We start from the raw sequence: 20,686 nt of genomic DNA, 5'->3' as shown, positions 1-20,686 counted from the left end.
ACAACCAATAAACCAATAAACACCCAGCCAGTATGTCACTCATACCCCCGTCCTTACATACCCAACAGAGAGCTTGATGGCATGGAGCACCAACCACTCACGCATCTACCTTGCCACTTACAGAGAGATAGGGAGGCCATCCCTCCATGGGTAACTATGGTGGTAGAGTTGCTAATAAGCACTACCAAGTGACCTACCAACTGTTCCTAGAATGTTTGCAGGCCTAGCAATGCTGCTTGCTTTCCCAGAAAATTTATATGTATATGAAGCAAGTCCTTTGTCCACACACCTGATATGAACAAGCCATTAATGGCATACTGAATTGCCGCTTACACTGACAAATACCCCTAAATAAACGGCGATGGTTTGAATTACCATAAAAACAAACAGGCATTTTTTAAGTATTAACTCACAATACTGGAGTGTAAGTCTCCTTAATATGCTTAATTCAAAAAGCAAACTTATATGTACTGCAAATTTACCATTATCGTGTTATTTACCTATGAATGTTTGTAGCCACACAGACTTTTCCCAAGTTCTAAGTTTGTGTTTCATTAAGTGGAGCTTCTGACTGGAGTTTTTTCTCCTGATATATGAGTGTGGATGGTTAATATATTTTCAATATCCTTCATTATTTTCATCTGGAAATTTGAGTATGTGGGCAATGCTGAAGCCTGATAGATTCTTCTGTTCCAATTGTTTGAAAAAACTGGCTTCAGTTCTTAGTCATGGCTATTTTGCTGCAGAAGTGTAACAGACTTATTATTCTTCTTTGGGGACACTTGATGTCTCCTAACTCCTTAGACTGTTTTTAGTCCAATTCACCTTTATCATATCACGACACACTTGTGGTACTGTATCCATTTAGTAAAAGTTCCAAAATCGAAGAAGCGGCAGAAGTGTCATTATTCAGTGAGTGATTATGAAGGCGCTTTCCTTGAAGGTTCACACCTTCCATCATGGAAACTGGTTTCATTAGTTAATAATTAGTTGTATAGATGTTGAGACCATCATACTCTCATGGTCTCGAGAATACCTTAAAAACTAAACGTCGATTGGAGGAGCTTTCCTCCAGAGGTGTTCGAGTATGCTTCTGCCAATCAAGAACCTATCAAAACCTATCAGTGACCAGCGCATAACTATAAGTGACAAGTGATGTGTCTACAAGTGTCTGAATTCTTAGTTTATGCTAATCACTCCGAAAATTCTGTCCAATATCCACACACAAAATACTGAAGGCTTTCAAGATAGGTTGCAGCCTTGATTATGCATTCTGGTAACCAATTAAGAGTATTTCTGACAATATATATACAGATATCTTTCCATCACCAAAATTCTATAGGATTTGTTACTGTATCATTGTTTTTACTATAGCCTAGAAGCTTTACCCTTGACAGTCTCATATCCAGCAGCCTTCACAATCAAGACCACACAAAGACGAGTCCAAGGGCATTCAGCGCTATCACACTTCTGCAAGTTCTGATGCTGACTGAGGTGAGGCAGGGGGAAAGCACTCAATAAATAAGGACCTGGTGACCTAGGTCATGTAAAGTGGGGGTTCAAGGGGGCAAAGCCCCCAGCCAGGTAAGGACCTGGCATCCTAGTGTGGGTCCAGTGAGGTAACAACCCTGCTATTTATTTTTATTTACAGTGCCCTAAGCTAGATGAGGGAGGGTGCTTGGGCACATAAGGACACCCTATAGTACTCCTGTTTTCCACTCATTTTGTTTTCCCAACCAAAAAAGCTGATAGTTCCCAACCCAATACATAAGATGTACAAGGGGTCACGTATTTAACAAAACTACTAATCAGCTACAAATAAATTTAAGTCAGTAACATTCAAAATAAACACTAAAACAAAGGAATATCATGTATAGGTACTTCTAAGTATTAGCTCCACACGAACTGTATGGAACGGTTCCGCGAATGTGAGAGACATTAGGGAAATTATTATAAATTCATTACAAATGGAACCATACTAACCTAACATACCCTAACCTAACCTAACCTAGTAGGCCATGTGGTAATTCTAAGCCGTAGTTCCGCAGTGAGCTAAAGTGTGGCAATTGACGTTTTCCTATGTTATTTTACTTGCTTTACAAGAATTTAGAGTAATATTTTGTCGACCAGCTGTAACTAAACTGTAATGTACCCTAGGGGTGATTACTGATTGCAATTTTGCCGTATTAGCTATGAAGGAGGGTGGGGGGCTCGCTGCGGAATGCCGGCTGAGATCTACCCCGTTGTGTAGTCTTTAAGGGCAAATTACAGTTTAGTTACAGCCGGCCGACAAAATATTACTTTAAATTCTTGTTAAGCAAGAAAATAACAGGAAAATGTCAACTGCCATAGTCTAGCTCAACGCGGAAGTACGGCTTAAAATTACTGCCGTGTCACTTAGCAAATTACAGAAAAATAACCATTGGTATTATTGCAGTAAGAGGCAACACGCCATAATGACAAAGAAATATGTTTTTCTGACTGATTTTGATGTGTTTAGTACGAATTTCACCATCAATTTCGTTGGAAATTAACGGTTTTGGAGCTAACTCCATGTACATAAGTAGACCAAAAACCATCAATTTCCGACGAAATTCAAGGTGAAATCCGTGCTTAAAACATCAAAATCAATCAGAATAACATATTTCCTTATCAGTGACACCCACACAACCTAACCTAACCTCTCACAGAAGTACCCAGGTCACAGCCCCTAACTTATGTATGACCAAAGGACAAAAAAATAAGGTTTATATCCCGTCCGGCAAGTGCAATAACTTGTTAATGTATGGGTACCCAACCTCCCCCAGGCCAGTACTAAACACAGCGAAGGGACAATCCATTTGGCCTTCAACAAACATGCACCGCCAGTATCAGAGCCCCTAAAAGTGTTAAATGGGAGAAAATAATCCAGGTATTTCTAAGAAACTATCAATATACGACGAATTTTAATGTGAAATTTGTGCGAAACACATCAAAATGACCTAGAAAAGTGTATTTCCTTGCCATTTGGCCGTGTTGCCTTTTACTGCAATTTTACCATATTCTTGATAAGAAACCAAAAAAAAAAAATACTGTAGGTAAACCGTTCTAGCTAGCTCTTCTGCACCGTCACCCTGGTTTGAATTTCCGTAGGAACAAACAGCGACATAAGGTAACCTTTCGTTCCTAACCCCAATCTAACTTGGGCTGCTTGGTCCTTGGGTATTAGGCTATAGGCTAGGGTATGCAGTAATGGTACACATTAGGCTAACAACACAAAATATAAAATTCAGCATAATAACATCACTGTCCTACTTACCGTTTTTAAAGGTGAATGGTGTCCTTAAAAGGTATTAAGTAATTCACTTCACAAAACAGTATATGTATAACGTTAATGAGGTATACCTGTTGCTTGTCAACGTGTTTTTCAACAATGGACACGGGGCACGAGGTGACGGTCGCAGAGTGGAGTGACGTCACGAGTTGCCGGAAGGTTTGTTTTACAATGTCAACCGATCCATATCTCAGTCATTAGTATTTTTCAGTTTTTTTTAAAGACACCTAAAATAAATCACTGCTGTACAGTTATACAGAATATAAACATTAATTAAAATTGTATTACCTCAGTAAGTTTGTTAAAGATTTTTTCAGAGCCTTTGGACATGGATGTTTCTCTAATTTACACTTTTTTAATAATACTTATTAAATTTTGGGACAAATGTCCTTTGGAATAGAAAGATAATGGTCACAGAAACGCATCTCTCCTTCTTGCTGCATTTATTTTTATAATTTCTCAAGTATACAACAAAACTTCAAACATAAAAAGCATTTACAAAGATTATATATCCACATTAGATAGGTCATTGCACCTGAATGATAATTGTTACGAGTGTGACGTACAGACCAATTTGTAATTCCTGATTATGAATGCATGAAAGATATTATAATGCCAATGGATCCAAAAACGGAATGAGCTTAAAAACTCAGTTCTTGTTATGATGACAGCCATGAATAAGATTGATTTGTGGAAATTCGCACTTTGCCCTGTTAACGAACCTGGTTGTAAACGCCTAGAGCCTTCTGTCGTCTGAATATTCATCCCTTGTTGATCGAACTCCAGAAATCATTTAACTTTTTGCCTATTTCACCGTATGGAAAATTTGCAGTCTTTGTTTAGTTCTAATCTGACCACAAAGTTTAAGATGACACTTGACAAGTACTTGAATGCTATAAGATGACACTTGACAAATACTTGAATGCTTCGTTTTGAACGGTCTATCGGAATTGCACCCTAGACCAATAATATGTTTTCTGTCTATTCATTATATGACTTACTGTGGATATAAACATACCAATTCGTCAAGTAGCAAATATGTATTCTGTACGCATATCAGGGCTACTCAGGTTTTCGTAAATGACAGAATCTTGGCCACTGCCTGATTTGCTGTTTATTCAGTATTTTTTTTTAAAGTTTAAACACGTCATGAGTCTAGTCATCGTTACCGTACCTCTTTGACTGTAAGACACCAGTTTCCTGAGTAGGCGTGGTAGGCTCAGTAACCACGTCATAGGCTATTAAGATTTTTAAAAAGATGATTACGAATCATTCAAAAGGGAATTTGAAGGTAATTACGAGTCCTTTAAAGGGGAATTTTTAAAAGTAATTACGAGTCATTTAAAGGGATTACTTTTTCAATCTATTATCTTTTAGCACGCATCATTATGCTTATTTTTTTTTTAGGTCATTTGACTTGATTGGAAAATGATGTCCACAGTCATCTCATTGCCACGGTAATTGGAAACTAAACTGTATTAAAGAAGGAAAAACCAAAATAAAGGTGGGTAATTATTCACCTTTCAAATCTAAGTTAAAATAAGTTAATACACACTAAGCATGAATTTTCATGCTGGTGTTTTTATAACTGAGGCGATAGCTGAATAATTTAGATAAAAATAAAAAGCAAAGGAAAGATAATCTGAAATCACTGGATTTATAATTGTGCAAAGTTATGAAACACAATTGGAAAACAAGTTTGTTTTTTGGAGGGCAATAGTATAAATTATTGGAAAATACTGAGTTTTAAATAACATAAATGTTGATTAGAAAAAAAAAGATGATTAGATGGCAGGTAATACGTTGTAGAGGGAAAAAAAAAAAAAAAAAAAAAACAAATAAGGCGTACTGCAAATTAAAGTAGATAAAAGTCCTGTGTCTGTCTTCTTAATTTGGATATTGAAATAGAAAAAAAACCTTACTTCGAGTAATTACTAAACTGAGTTACTGTACTCCAGGTAATTGTTTTACAAGTTTACCATCCTCCGTTCGTTCACAATCTGACTTCTTTCCTTACCTTTCCTCTTCACGAAACAGGTTTATCCATGGATGAAATACCTACGTCGACGTTAGTGATATCATGAAACACACTCAGGGAGAAATAACGAGGGAAATGGAATCGTGAAAATGACTTTCAAGGACATATTGTTCACAGTCAGTAGGGACCAGCCTCGTTACCCCCTCACTGTAAACAATGGTTAAGAATTATGGGACTAGAATTGATCTTCTTGGATTCTGGCCATTTTCTGTAACCACAAATGCACTCTAGATTGAAAGTAAGATGCTGAAGGTATGTGGAGAGAAACTGTCTTCCAGCCAAGATTCAATGATACGTACTATATCCAGCCAAGATGCACAATGAGATCCAAGAATATGATTGGTTGTAACTTCCCGTGATCCACAGGAAGAAGAATAGAAGAAGAATAAGGTAAACAAAGAAATCTTTTCTTATCTTTCAAGAACTGATTCAAATTCTCAAGAAAAAGATTATTATTCGACAATAATTGGCAATTTTCAATCCAGGTATCCAGCCTTACAATTTATTTATTTATTTTATTTGTTATGAGGTCTGAATCACTTCCCTCCATAATTGAAGACTTTTTTTGTTACATTTTGTTCCATGATCTGGCAGTGCTTAACATGTCATGGAGCAAAATATTGAAATATTTTTATTATATATATTTTTCTGTGGGGGATAATATCTCTTGCCTTAAAACTACGGTCGCGTAAACAGAAATACTCCATCGCCCAAAATAGCTAAGGTAAACTATGTCTAAAGTTATTATATCGCAAATCTTGGAAATCCAAACTCTTGGTCTCTTCTGAAGAACAGTTGCAGAGAGGCGATAGATATTTCCTTGGGGGGGTCTTCGTAAATCATCTTGTTTTATTTCCTGAGGAGAAAAAAGAAAGGGAAGACACTTAATAGGACACATTATTATGACGCTTGGAAAGAAGTAAATGACATTGTATCCTGAGTAGGCCTAAGTAATATGAAATACACTATTTCAGGGGTAACAGCTACAATAAACTGACATTCTGGTCTCTAGTGAGTTTGGGTAAAGCCATTAGATTCTGGTCTTCATAGGGAGATTAATAATCTCAGTAGATAATACCATGGATCATAAGCTGACTCTCTTAGTATGACTATGAGTATAAGTATGCCTCTCACTACCAAAGAGGCAAAAGTAATTTACCAGATCACTTGTTCATTATTCCTAATAACTGAGTGATAAAACATACTACTATCTTTTCGTTACTGAAAAAAAAGTATTTTTTATACTCACAAACTCTAAAACTCTCCTGAACTTGGTTTCATGAGTCTCTATTTACTTATCATTCTTACTAATACTAGGAAATAAACATGTAGTCACTTAAAATAAAATAACTTGACTCTACTTAGACCCAAACCTTTTCTATCTTTCTTTTTACTTAATGAAGGCTACCAGCAACTTATATTGTGTCTTTCCAGTGTCTTCACGTTATTCAACGGTGTTTTATATACTTCTAATACATTTAACATAATTAGATCTCTTTAATTTTGTTTATCTTTCTCCCTCGACCATTTTGGTAAGCAGTAATGTTAAGAAAGGTACCCACAAAGGGAGAAACATTACTAAGAGAAACATTACTAACCTGTACTTAACAAAGTGTGTGGCACTGTATAGGATGTAACTTCCCTTCCTTGATGCACGATTTTAGACAATCATAATGCTTGCTCTGCGATGCTCCTGGAGAAAAAGGAAAATGGTGAGTCAAATATTATTTGAAGCGTAATGTTTATTATACATTCCGCAAATGTTATAAACAATTTCTATCACCTGTGAAGTAAATGACAAAGACAAACTAAAAAAATAATATATCCACTCATTCACAAAGGCATAAACATAGTGGAACAAGATATGCTACTGTATATATTTCTGAGTCACTGTAGGCCTACTGTACCCATATTTGTTTCCAGGAAAGATTCCCTGCTTATAATACATATTTGAGGGAACAGATTGGAACAAGATATATTACTGTATATATTCCTGAATCACAGTAGCCTACTGTACCCCTATTTGTTTCAAGAAATGAATTGAAAATAGAATTTAGGCCAAAGGCAAGCACTGGGACCTATGAGGTCATTCAGCGCTGAAATGGAAATTGACAGTAAAAGGTTTGAAAGAGGTGTAACAGGAGGAAAACCTCGCACTTGCACTATGAATCAATTGTTAGGAGAGGTTGGAAAGTAAGATGGAAGAAAGAGAATATGAAAGGAGGTACAGTAAAAGAAACGAAAGGGGTCGCTCCTAGGGGCCGAAGACACGCTACAAAGAATCTTAAGTAATGCCTACAATGCACCTCATGCGGTGCACTGACGGCACTAACCCCCTAAGAGGAGGTGTTTCAAGGAAAGACTGGCTACTTATAATACATATTTCATCTCACTGCCTCTTGGGGATTTGCCAAGAACCAATATGCCACTGTATATAATTTTGAGTCACAGTAGGCCAACTGTACCCACACTTGTTTCTCGGAAAGAGTGCCTGCATATAATACATATTTCATCGCGTTGCCTTTTGGGTAGGAGAACTGAAAGTATCTGTTCACTGCCAGTAGGGTAGGGTAGGGAGTTAGTAAAACCATAGGTATTGGTGCATAAAGCCGCTAGGATTCAAAAGTATATGCAGTAGCATATCTTATTACTTCTGTGGCTGAGTGGATGTATAGTGTTGGCCTGGCAGGTCACAAGTTAACGTTTTAAATCACCAAAGAGGAGATTTGTCTTCATCACAATTATTACTATCATTTTTGTATTTCCCTTTGCCTTCTCTTACTTCCTAATGAGCACAATATTCTTTGGAAGCTTGAATTTCAAGTCAATGGCCCCTGTGGGCTTGCTCCATATGAATAGAGTTAATAATAATAATAATAATAATAATAATAATAATAATAATAATAATAATAATAATAATAATAATAATAATAATAATAAAAAATCACCAATTTTATATAGTTTATTGAAGCGTATCAGTATACCATTTGTAACACTAAAATACTAGAAAACAGAAATACGTTTGTTGCAGAGCTTATAAAACACTGGTTTACAAAGAACTCACGAAAGAATGTTCGTAAAAATTGTAAAATTATTCAGTCACACGATCACATCAATAAGCCAGAAGATTCTGACTCTCTCAGATGACGTCACGCAAATCTCATCTCCTGAGATTCTGAATGACGTCATCTAGACTAAGAACAATGAATATTAATTATAAGGACGTCTGGAAAGTGTTTAACTCCATCTCCCGCTAAAGTTTGGGCAGTTTAGAGAGAATTATCACTAAGCTAATTCTCGACAGATATTCATAAAATCTTTGCTGATTTTTCCTTATAAAACAATAAAATACGTATCTTTGGAAAAGACCATTATACCATGAAAATTAGATAAAAAAAAAATCTACGCTCACACGCGAGACGACTTGTGAAGGATTTTACAATTTTTCGCTGTAAAGCTCACAATTTCACAAAGCATCGTTATCTGACTCGTCACAACAGAAATTAACTGCAAACAACATTTATCCCTCAAGTTAGGTAGCAAATAACTTTGAAATAAGTTTGTAACTCAGCTCAAAAGGCGTGCTGGTAGCTGGATTAATACAGAACTCAGAGGCAAAGGATATCAAACCACATTAACCGTTCCTTGGTAACAGGAAGGTATGACAGTCCAAGACTGATTTACATGAGGAATGTCATTATTTCTTTAACTCCAGGAGAAAGCAGCACAATAATTTTAATGAAAAATGGTTGGGTATTCTCAGGGAATAGAAGAGCGAGTGAGATGTATTGTTTTCCATGTTTTAAATTGTTAGTGGAGCCTTTTGACTTCTGTTTCTTATTTGTATGGTTAAACAATGAGAGAGAGAGAGAGAGAGAGAGAGAGAGAGAGAGAGAGAGAGAGAGAGAGAGAGAGAGAGAGAGAGAGAGAGAGAGAGTCAAAATGCAATACTTCTTTAAAGCAAGAAAGAAAAACTGGACTTTTAAGATGAGTAAGATTGCAAAGATGGTGTTTTAATGATCGTTGTTGCATAATTTCATTCAAATTTATATCAGGATTATCATTCATAGTTAGTAATGATGCTTTTGGAGACAAAGAAACCATGAAATATTTTTTGCACTTTACACATTAATCTATTCATCAATACTACCTGCCTAGACATCTCAGAAAGTCATATAATGGCAGAAGGATTATAAGATCTCGAATCTACGATCCTGAAAATAATTCAGATGTTGAATAATATAAAATTTATAATTTATTTATACTTATCTAGGACGGGGGTGGGGGTAATTCTGAAACTTAAATGTGGAATGTAAGTTACACGTCACTTAGAAACTATCTATAATGACGACTGCCAATTAAGCTGAAAGGAAACCAACCTGGCCTCTTAAAATCACTATTTCTAAAAGATTCCTATATCATTTATTAATCATTCCCATACAGACCAATCCTATACGTTCCAGTTATACAGAAAACATTCTCGCATTAATTCAGTCAATTTGATAACTGTCATCACACCACCACAACAATGCCACCATCTTAATCATCAATACAGCTATTACACACTTACTTCGATCCATCTGCCCCCTTGGGCGGGGGCGCCCTCCCCACCACTTCTTGGATGCTGGCATCCTAGGCTTTGTAAGACTGTCGTCTCCTCGCATTTCATACGACTGGAACAGGCCTCTTTGCAGCTGTTGTGGGAAGTGTTGGTACATTCGCTTTGGCTTCAAGTACAGTGGGGAATTTTCTTGGTACAACCAATCTTTGTCGGCTGTAGAATCTACAGTGGGAAGCCTGGAATGGAAAGTCAGTTACAATAGCAATAGTTTTTTATTCTTATTTATTTTAGATTCGTGCAGTTATGGCCTACTAAGATAGGGGATGTCTATGGATATTTAGCAAAGTCCAGTACAAACTAAGAAAGGGCCATTTAGCAGTCCAGTACAAACTAAGAAATTGATATTTAGCAAAGTCCAATACAAACTAAGAAAGTGATATTTAGCAAAGTCCAGTACAACAATTCTGCTCATGCAGATGAAAATTACTGGCATTTTGTCATTGGCACCTGACAGAAGTGACATTTAAGAGTCCAGAACAACAATCTAGCCTAAATTCTCAACAAAGGAAAAACTCCAAGTGCCCTGATTGGCACCTCGCAGAAGTGACATTTAACAGAGTCCAGTACAACAATTTTGCCCGAATTCTCAACAAAGAAAAAACTCCCACTATTCTAAAAACCCTCTATACTCACTTCAAATCAACTTGATCAGCATTGGTCTCAGGCAAGATGTAATCGCTTGAAGCTACCAGCTTCTTCCACAGGCCACCGCCGCCGCCCCCAGTCCCTCGAGTTTCCGCAGAGGCAGCAGAGTGTAATATTAGCTCCCTTAAAAAATTCTCCTCCGGAGGCACCATATATCTCTCGGGGATGTACAGGGAGGGGAGTGGTGGCCTCTCGATCGTCTGCAGGCGGTTCCTGGGACTCAGGGTTTTGTCGTTTCTGATACTGCTGCTGCTGCTGCTGAGCAAGCTGGAGTGAAGAGGGGCGTCTGGACTCTGAAGACCCCTGCCAGCCACATCCCAGCTGATTCCTCCGTCCGCTGATAGCCCGTTTAGACTCTCGAAGGAGACTGTGTCTGTGAGGGAACAGAAGAGATAAGACTGATTAAAATTAATTCTCGAAGTCTGAATGTGCTGTTTGTACAGCACAAGTCTGTGTGCTTTGAAGGGAGGAACTTAAGGAAAACTAAGTTTGTATTCATTGCTGAAAATAAAAAAAATATCTAAGTTCATATTCTGACGCGAACCTAAGTTTACGTAAGGGTGATCCTTAGAACTTTTCCTTGAATTCACTTTCAAGGAGCCTCTCTCTCTCTCTCTCTCTCTCTCTCTCTCTCTCTCTCTCTCTCTCTCTCTCTCTCTCTCTGTGCGTTTGTCTCCGCTAATTCATCAACGGGAAGCTCGGCAGTTTATATAGAATTAGACGTCTCCCGTCACTTAGGTGAGTCTCCGCTTGGTCTCCCGCGTCTAAGAGACGGTAATAGGCCGTCTGTCTTTCTTCCCCCCGCACCACACCCCCAGCCCCGAGCCCCCCCGGCTTTATTAATTCTCAACGCCAGTCTTTCGGAACCTATAGCTTACAATAAAAAAAAGGGAAAGATAATTTTGTAGGATGCAGATCGTATACGCCTACATACATACAATACAGTAAATATGTATTATATATATATATATATATATATATATATATATATATATATATATATATATATATATATATATACATTGTTGTACATATACATATGAGAAAGAACTATGATATAAATATGGGAAATATGTATAACAAAAATAACTATAAGAAACAAAACAATGAATTAAAAGCAAGAATGAATGCGACTAACACATAAACGGCAAAAACAAAATAAAGAATAAAAAAAATCACGGCAATTGAAAGTAAATTATTTGGCTTTCAAATATTCAAATTCACAAAGATTCATTATTAACAACTCTGACAGAAAGTCTACTTCGTTTTTTTTTTTTTTTTTTTGACAACCAACAACTGGGTTCAACAAATTTCAAAAAGGGGACATTTTAAATCTGAAAGATCTCGAGACCAAAAAAAAATAAGACCTATGATATTCAAAATTGTAAACAGTTTATTAAAAAGGTCTTGTCATTCGTACGATTCTTTAGTAGAAGACAATCTTCTTGAAAAAAAGAGGAAATTTGTAAATCTTTGAATTTTTTAAAAGAAATAATACAAATAATAACAAAATAATAAAAACGAATAAACAAAAATAAATGCAAAATAAAAAATAAAAAATAAAACAAAAAATAAGAAAATAAAATAAATTTAAATTTATTAAAACAAATAAAAATAAGATCTCGGGCAAAATAAGATCTAGGACATTTAGAATAATAAATGGTTTAATAAAATGGTTTTGTCATTCATAAGATTCTCTAGTACAAGGATTCATTTCTTTTCCAAAATCTGTGTCCACCACTAAGATCTCGTGATAGAATGAGACCTAGGACATTAAAAATTGTAAAAAGTTCAATGAAAAGGTCTTGTCAATCATAAGATCTTCAGTAAAATGACAATCTCCTCCGTTTTCAAATTCTGCGTCCACCGTTTCGTCCAGAAGATCAATAAAGGTCACGTGACACTGAACTATATTTTTGTCTTTGTGACGTGTTCTTCTCTATGGCCCATGATACTGAGAAAAATCAAAGTATTCTCAGCATTTCCAACCTCTCTCTCTCTCTCTCTCTCTCTCTCTCTCGTCTTTATAACTAGTTCCGCTCCACCTCGCAGGGCGGACGGATAACGACATTCAAATATTTTCGGAGAACGAAAACCTCATTACGAATCGGAGGACGCCATTCCTCTTATCGAAACTATTGACAGACGAGATCGCTTTGATCTCTTGTATGTAAAGGAGAGAGAGAGAGAGAGAGAGAGAGAGAGAGAGAGAGAGAGAGAGAGACACACACACACACGTCAGTCATCCGGGCGTTTTCTACAGGGTTAAGTGTGCTTATATATACTGTATGTATACAGAAATTTGTTTAAACACGTGTAGTGTTCGTGAATGCGTGCGTGCGTTGGGGATGACGTAAGCTTACATACATATTCACAAGCGCGCTGTCTCACAGTGGGCCTAAACAGCCAGATTCTTCTCCAAAACATCCAGATTTTCTTCCAAAATATCCAAATTTGTCTCGTAAATATTCAGATTTTTCTACAAAACAACTAGAGTTTTCTCCAAATCTTCCAGATTTCTCTACAAAATATTCAGATTTCCCTCCAATCATTCAGATTTTTCTCTAAAACATCCAGATTTCCCTCCAAAACAGCCAAATTTGTCTCCTAAACTTTCAGATTTTTCTACAAAACATCTCGAGTTCTCTCCAAAACTTCAAGATTTCTCAACAAAACATTCAGATTTCTCTCCAAAACATTCAGATTTCTCTCCAATACATTCAGATTTCTCTACAACACATGCAGATTTCTCTCCAATGCATTCAGATTTCTCTTCAGTACATTAAGATTTCTCTCCAAACATCCAGATTTCTCTCCAGTACGCTCAGATTTCTCTCAACATCCAGATTTCTCTCCAGTACATTCAGATTTCTCTCACACGCAATCAGATTTCTCTCCAAACCATCCAGCATTTCTCTCCGAAAAATTCAGTTTTCTCTCCAAAATACTCAGATTTCTCCCATAAACGATCAGATTTCTCTCCAAGACATCCAGCATTTCTCTCATAAACATTCAGATTTCTCTCCAAAACATCCAGATTTTTCTCTTTATTCAAATCAACCCTCGTATGTTCCTTCTCTTCTGCAACACTTGCACACACATTCAACATACAAGAATTAGTTTACTGGAACGGAATGGAATATAAAATTGAGGCCAAATGACAAGAGAAGCGATCCATCATTTGGATTCCGTCAAATGTCAGTCTTTTCGGACCAAAAACTGACTAAAATCGAGGTTGAGACAGGTGTTTAATGAATTACCTGCAGATGTTGGATTTTCAAGGTGTCTGTCGTAACCCAGATGTAGCGGTTGACCGTAAACGTAGGCGCCATCTGTTGGGAGAAAAATAAACTTTATTTAGTCAAGAATAAATATGTTTTTAAGTTTTCAGTAATGAGAACAAGAAGAAATCAATGTAAAGGAATGGTAACCATAACGTTATTCCCTGTAAAAGTGCTTCTATAGGAGAGAGAGAGAGAGAGAGAGAGAGAGAGAGAGAGAGAGAGAGAGAGAGAGAGAGAGAGAGAGAGAGAGAGAGAGAGAGATTAAATTTGACAGCTTGAAAAAGATTTTCTCTTGAGAGGCAGACAGATGGACACACTAGACAGAGAGAGAGAGAGAGAGAGAGAGAGAGAGAGAGAGAGAGAGAGAGAGAGAGAGAGAGTGAGAGAGAGAGCAGTTAGTCATGATTCGGTCTAAATACGCTATATGTTGCGCAGTCTCAGAAATGGTACCACGGACGTGAGTATCTTTACAAAAACTTCTGAACACTGACAAAAAATAAAAGGTCGGTGATCCCTTCCACTCTTGTGAGAGAGCGAGAGAGAGAAAAAGACACACTTTAGTTTGCTCTAAACGCGTCCAGTGATTTGTAATAACGAAATATAGTCTTAAAGCTTTCCTTAAAATTCATGCTGATACCCCACGCCTTATCCGCCTCGCAGAAACTTACAGAAAAAGGCGCCAGGAAAGAAAAGTCTAATCCTAGAGCCAAAGTAAGGGAAAGGCTGATCTGGGGAGAGGCGATCTCTGTACAATGTTGTTGATCCTTGTAAGAATTATTGGGCTTCCTAAACGAGAGAAAGACCCGCGGGTCTGAGCCCAGAGGGGAAATTAGAAAGTGCCTGAAGAAGAAGAGGATCAGGGAGGCCACATGACGGCAGAGAAGGCGTTCTGAAACTAATAGGATCTAAGATAAAGTGGTAAAGGGTTCGTTTGGCTGAGAGAGTGATACCTGCGATCCACTTTGCTTAACAGGTGAAGGGAATGGATCTATTGATCCGTATGTCAAAAAGGGACGGGTAAAACAGCAGGAAATTACAGAGTGGAAGTCAAATACCTTAATCTTCTTGCAGTAGGTTTAAGACGTCAGAATTGGTTTTTGTTTGATCTTTCGAATTTGAACATCAAGAGTTGATGGATGAAAGGAGGTTAAGGTATTGCAGATAGACAGATAAATAAATAAATAAATAAATAAATAAATAAATAAATAAATAAATAAAACAGATACATAAAGATTAAAGAACTGAAAAGGAGAGTAAAACAAGACTCTGCAATAAACTTTAACGCTGAAGGTAAGTAGGAAGTTTGGTCAGTGGAACCTGAACGAATTAGGTTCTAGCAACGTATTTCCTAAAGTGAGGAAACCGACCAAAGAAAAATATGTTTCGAATGTTCTCACGATAATGGGCGGTAGCTTAGTGGACCAGGTTAAACCAGTATGACATTTAAAGAAGAAAGGTAAACACAATTACTGACACACCTTCATTACGAGCAGGAAATGTTTGTGAGCAGAATGGCGAATTGGAACAGAGGAAGAACCAAGATGAGAAATGCGAGCTGCTCTCCCTTTGGAAAGGAAACTTCCCCCCATGAAAGAAAGTCAGGTATATAGAAAGCAGAGAAGAAAGACGAATGTACTGTAAAGAGAGCAGGGATGCAGTTCGTTTGATGAAATTCACAACCTAAAATTTATGAAATGTCTTGTCACAATGTTTACATTTCAGTTTGTGTACAGAGTTGAAATACAAAATAAGTTTAACTTTAAGCGTATAATCTGCAAGTATATAACTTATAAACATCTTTAAACTGAAGAGTGTAAATAGATCTTTCCTGTGCAGCATAAGTGAAAAAATAGGGAGCATTGGTAAAGATCTGAATTTAACCCTGAGGTTCTACGTAAACCTATATCCCTGATATCTAGAAACAGATGATTATAACTTCAAATCTCTCTCTCTCTCTCTCTCTCTCTCTCTCTCTCTCTCTCTCTCTCTCTCTCTCTCTCTCTCTCTCTCCCCTTATGCACACCACCCCCGCTCGTAAATAGATCTTTCCTGTGCAACATAAGTGAAAAAATAGGGAGCACTGGTAAAGATCTGAATTTAACCCTGAGGTTCTACGTACGCCTATATTCCTGATATCTAGAAACTGATGATTATAACTTCAAATCTCTCTCTCTCTCTCTCTCTCTCTCTCTCTCTCTCTCCCCCCCCGCCTTATGCACACCACCCCCGCTCATTCTCAGGTACTCGAATCGCAATATTCCCTTTTTTGGGGTCAATCAACAACCTAAGTGCTATCTATAGCCGAGTTTTACGAATCCATCAAACTCCGAGTGATGGCCATCCCAGATTTCATCTCACCCTTGCAATTTCCACTAAAACAACGGCGGGATCTTTTCTAAACAACACGTTCTGTGTATACTAGATGTCGACGAACCCCAAAATTCGTTTCAGTGCTTGCTTATCAGCTATATTGAAACGGGTGTCTTCAATCATATATTTAGTCTTCACTTTATACGTACCTATATACAAAGGATTTATATACAGAAGATGAATATAATAATAATAACTCGCGATTTCAAAGAATATTCTGGTGTTCGTTTGAAAGGAGTAACAGAAGTTAACAGGAGGTACAGAAAGAGACCACTTATTAGAAAAGAAAAAATAAATTGACAAATAAATAAATAAATAGATAAAAGTCTTAGTAAATTATTAAAACACAAGAATTGCATTAGGGTAGTAATGCATTGCATCTTCGCTTGAAATTTATATATTTGCAAACGCTTCAGGAATAAAAATTAACTAACCATTTCTCTTGTTAGTCACTGAGCATTGGAATATAAGGGAAGTTTCTGTGTTTTTTTATTTAAATTTTAACCCATGTTTCGATGGCACTGTGACCCCCTCTTGGCCCCCTTCCCTGAAACACCTGAAGAAGAAGAGATTGTTGAGCCAATTCTAAACAACAGGCTACAGTGTGAGTTGATGATGCAGTAATATTATGTAATTATTATTGTTGTTACTTGTAATAACCAGAAACTGCTTCATGAGAATTTATAGTGATATAGGAAATGTATTAGGCACTTTTCTGGGTCTGTTGCATTATCGAGGTAATTTGGCAACTTCAATGATGCGATCAGTGCAATATTTCAACATGATACAGTGCTGAATATATTTTATGTTACAATGATGCCTACTATTTGCATAAAGTGAGACTGACTTAAAAAATCAATAAACCTGCTGTTCTCAAGGAATTTTGTTATTTATTTTCTTATAAGTGATCTCTTCTTTCGGTATTTCCCATTACCTTCTGACACTTCTTTCTAACGAACGCCATAGCACCATATTCTTTGGAAGCTTGAATTTCAAGTCAGTGGCCCCTGTGGTGGGCTTCTTCCATATGAGTAGGGTTCATCTTCTGAATAATAATAATAATAATAATAATAATAATAATAATAATAATAATAATAATAATAATAATAATAATAATAAAATAAAATAACAGACAGACATTTTTTTCCTGACATGTCTGTCTCAACGCTAGTCAGATAAACACGTGACTAAACTTCATTATGACGTCACGAGGTAATACAAGCTGTCATATTATCTCATTAACTTGATGGGATTGTGGAATTGAATTTTTATGGCATTTAATCCAACAGTTAATTGATTTTGAGTGGCCGGATTAGTGACGTCGTTCACTCAAAATGCCTGACAGTTCCTGGTATTAACTGATGGAGTTATTACACTAAAATCTCTCATTTGCAAAGTCATTAGGCTCATTGGATGGTGGGGATTAGGATGTTTGAAACAGGATTTTGTTTTGTTATTTATATCATTTCTTAAACCCAAGTGATGTAATGGCCCAAGTGGTGAGATATCTGACAACTGGATCTGGTGTTGTATGAATATGTCTTTTCTCAAGTGAATTCTCTGGAGTAAAATCTCTTCATTTTGCAATGCTTTTTCAGAAGCATTGTCTCAAATGTGAGGACATTAGGAGCCTTGCGGATTAAATGTATCCTTACAAACCTCAAGTTCCCAAGTACTTCAGTTTTCCATTTCTTGTGCTGGGACGTCCAAAATTCAGCAAAATCTGCCTTTATTTATTTATTTTTTTTTTTTGCTGCTTTCAAGCTGATGATGTCAAAAATAGTTAAAATTTGCCGATTTTGACAGGCCAGTTCTTGCAGGTGAGTTGGTGGTGTTGGATTGGAATATAGAATTTAGGCCAAAGGCCAAGCGTTGGGACCTATGAGATCATTCAGCGCTGAAAGGGAAAACTGACAGTAAGAAGGTTTTAAAGGTGTAACAGAGGAAAACCTCGCAGTTGCACTATGAATCAATTGTTAGAGAGGATGGAAAGTAAGATGAAAGAAAGAAAATATGAACGGAGGTACAGATAAAGGAATGAAAGAGGTTGCAACTAGGGGCCGAAGGGACGCTACAAAGACCCTCAAGTAATGCCTACGGTGCACCACGCGAGGTGCACTGACGGCACTACCCCACTACGGTGGTTTTAGTAGAGGCAGTACATCTTAAAAGCAAATTTCAGTTTCAAGAACACTGATACTGGCTTTGCATTTTGAAAGCCATTGTGAGCTGATACTGATTTGCTGGGCAATTTTCCCAGTTATATCGAAAGTTCTTTTGTTTGTTTGGCAAGTTGAAAATAACTTGCTGTCAGTTCTCAACTTGACAGGCATAGGTTCTAGATTAACGGGCGTCAGTGGCTAGTCCAGTGTAACTGTGAGGCAGAAATATGACAAGGACTCACTTTGAAACAATTTTATTCTAGAGTTCGAAAATCTTAATATATATGTATGTATACACACGCACACATACAGTATATAATATATATATGTATATATATATTATATATATATATATATATATATATATATATATATATATATATATATATATATATATATATATATATATATGCTGAATAACAAATAATATTCCTATACTAAGAACAAAAAGACGAAACCTAAACATAATTGGCACTAGACTTGCCACAATCATTTCAGTGGAAAGGAAAAGAAGAAGAAAAGAAAATCCAGCAGATATGACGAAAGTATCATCGCGTACGTAAAGAAAGGTTAGTGAAAGGAACAGAAAGCAAATATTGATTGGGATATGTATTAGATCAGAAGGAAATATGAAACAAAACAAGCTTGGGGTTTTATGTCAAGAGTGGAGCTTTTCGTACATTTCAAACATCATTATAGTTTACTGAATTCAAATGCTTTTGACTGATAATCAGTGAATTTCTGCGGCAAATTTAGAATTCAGAACGACGTGGAGTATAGTGCAAAATCAATTCCTATTTATTCCTAAAACAGGAATCACTCAAAGCCGACGAACAGATAAAACACCAACTGTTTAAGTATCTGATTCCCACATGCTAGGATTTTTAAATTTCTCTCTCTACATGAACAGTTTATCTAATTATCACATGCTAGGATTTTTAAATCTCTCTCTCTCCCTCTCTCTCTCTGTCTCTCTCTACATGAACAGTTTAATTACCTAATTCTCACATGCTAGATTTTTAAATCTCTCTCTCTCTCTCTCTCTCTCTCTCTCTCTCTCTCTCTCTCTCTCTCTCTCTCTCTCTATATATATATATATATATATATATATATATATATATATATATATATATATATATATATATATATATATATATATATATATATATATATATGAACAGTCTAATTATCTAATTCTCACATGCTAGGATTTTTAAATCTCTCTCTCTCTCTCTCTCTCTCTCTCTCTCTCTCTCTCTCTCTCTCTCTAATAATTCATGCATATCATGCATGAAGAGGTGAAAGATGTCCCAGCCACGCCCTTTGGCTAATGAAAGCGAGCTGTAGCCTTCACGTGAAAATTCTTTTCATACTCGAAGCTCACGAATTCAAAAGATGGTGGAGATCCCTTTTTTTTTTTCCTCATTTCATTATTATTTTTCGCGAAAGGGAAAGCCTACGAGTGATTATTAAGTCTATTTTCTCTCTCTCTCTCTCTCTCTCTCTCTCTCTCTCTCTCTCTCTCTCTCTCTCTCTCTCTGCATTACTATTCCTCGCGAAAGGGAAAGCCTACCAGTGATTATTAAGTCTCTCTCTCTCTCTCTCTCTCTCTCTCTCTCTCTCTCTCCATTTAGACTCGCCATGATTTTTGCAGACGGAAACACGAAAAGAAAGCTAATTCGAGCCAGAGAAATCTGCCACGCCTTCGCGGGCGAGAACAAAAGGAAGAGGCAAATCTTAGACGAGGGAATTGGGTAGCGTCGTATATCTCATATCCTCAATTTCAGGGTTCTCTCTCTCTCTCTCTCTCTCTCTCTCTCTCTCTCTCTCTCTCTCTCTCTCTCTCTCTCTCGTATTCTTCGCCTTGTCATCTTGCCATGAGGAATCCTCTTCTAATTCTCGCGCCGTTTCCTCTGAGCTAACATTCGTAAAAAGAAAATTCTTTTCGGCTTCATTAATTATCTTCAGGGTCAAAATCACGGCCCAACGCCCTACATATACTTTCGCCAAATCATTCCGCTTTCTTTAGTTCCCACGACTTCCTTTTATCCTCTGGGGCACGGCTGACCTCCCTCTCTCCTCCTGTACCCAATACCTCGCAGGGTATTGCCATCATTATCCGGGAACCAAGGCCAGGCTGATGATCACAAAGGTAATCATACTGTGCATCTTAGGCTATGCTCCCCGTCCTTATCAACTTTAATAATTGGATTCGGAGCAAACGAGCCATAAAATGACTTTCTCTGTCCACAC

The 20,686-nt window shown here is 36.9% G+C and overlaps 2 protein-coding genes across 5 annotated transcripts in view; both read right to left on the bottom strand.

Moving 5' to 3' along the window:
- LOC136832660 (uncharacterized) overlaps positions 1–3,484 on the bottom strand; it is a 38,703-nt gene extending 35,219 nt beyond the window's left edge. Inside the window, exon 1 of the mRNA XM_067093946.1 lies at positions 3,299–3,484. The gene's annotated coding sequence lies outside the window, so the exon portion shown is untranslated. The remainder of the gene's footprint in view (positions 1–3,298) is intronic.
- Positions 3,485–3,741: 257 nt separating this feature from the next.
- LOC136832661 (uncharacterized) overlaps positions 3,742–20,686 on the bottom strand; it is a 143,233-nt gene continuing 126,288 nt past the window's right edge. For 3 of the 4 annotated variants that reach the window (XM_067093949.1, XM_067093947.1, XM_067093950.1), the window contains 5 exons: positions 13,878–13,949; positions 10,606–10,990; positions 9,922–10,148; positions 6,950–7,044; positions 3,742–6,207 (listed from right to left, as the gene is read on the bottom strand). In XM_067093949.1, the coding sequence (XP_066950050.1) occupies positions 6,956–7,044; positions 9,922–10,148; positions 10,606–10,990; positions 13,878–13,949 (773 nt within the window). In that variant the 3' untranslated portion in view covers positions 3,742–6,207; positions 6,950–6,955. Of the gene's footprint in view, positions 6,208–6,948; positions 7,045–9,921; positions 10,149–10,605; positions 10,991–13,877; positions 13,950–20,686 lie in introns of those variants that run through there. The other variant, XM_067093948.1, reaches the window with a different exon arrangement.

This window comes from Macrobrachium rosenbergii, chromosome 50 (genome assembly GCF_040412425.1).
Source record: "Macrobrachium rosenbergii isolate ZJJX-2024 chromosome 50, ASM4041242v1, whole genome shotgun sequence".
NCBI classification, from domain to species: Eukaryota; Metazoa; Arthropoda; class Malacostraca; order Decapoda; family Palaemonidae; genus Macrobrachium; species Macrobrachium rosenbergii.
This window is presented reverse-complemented; position numbering and strand designations above follow the sequence as displayed.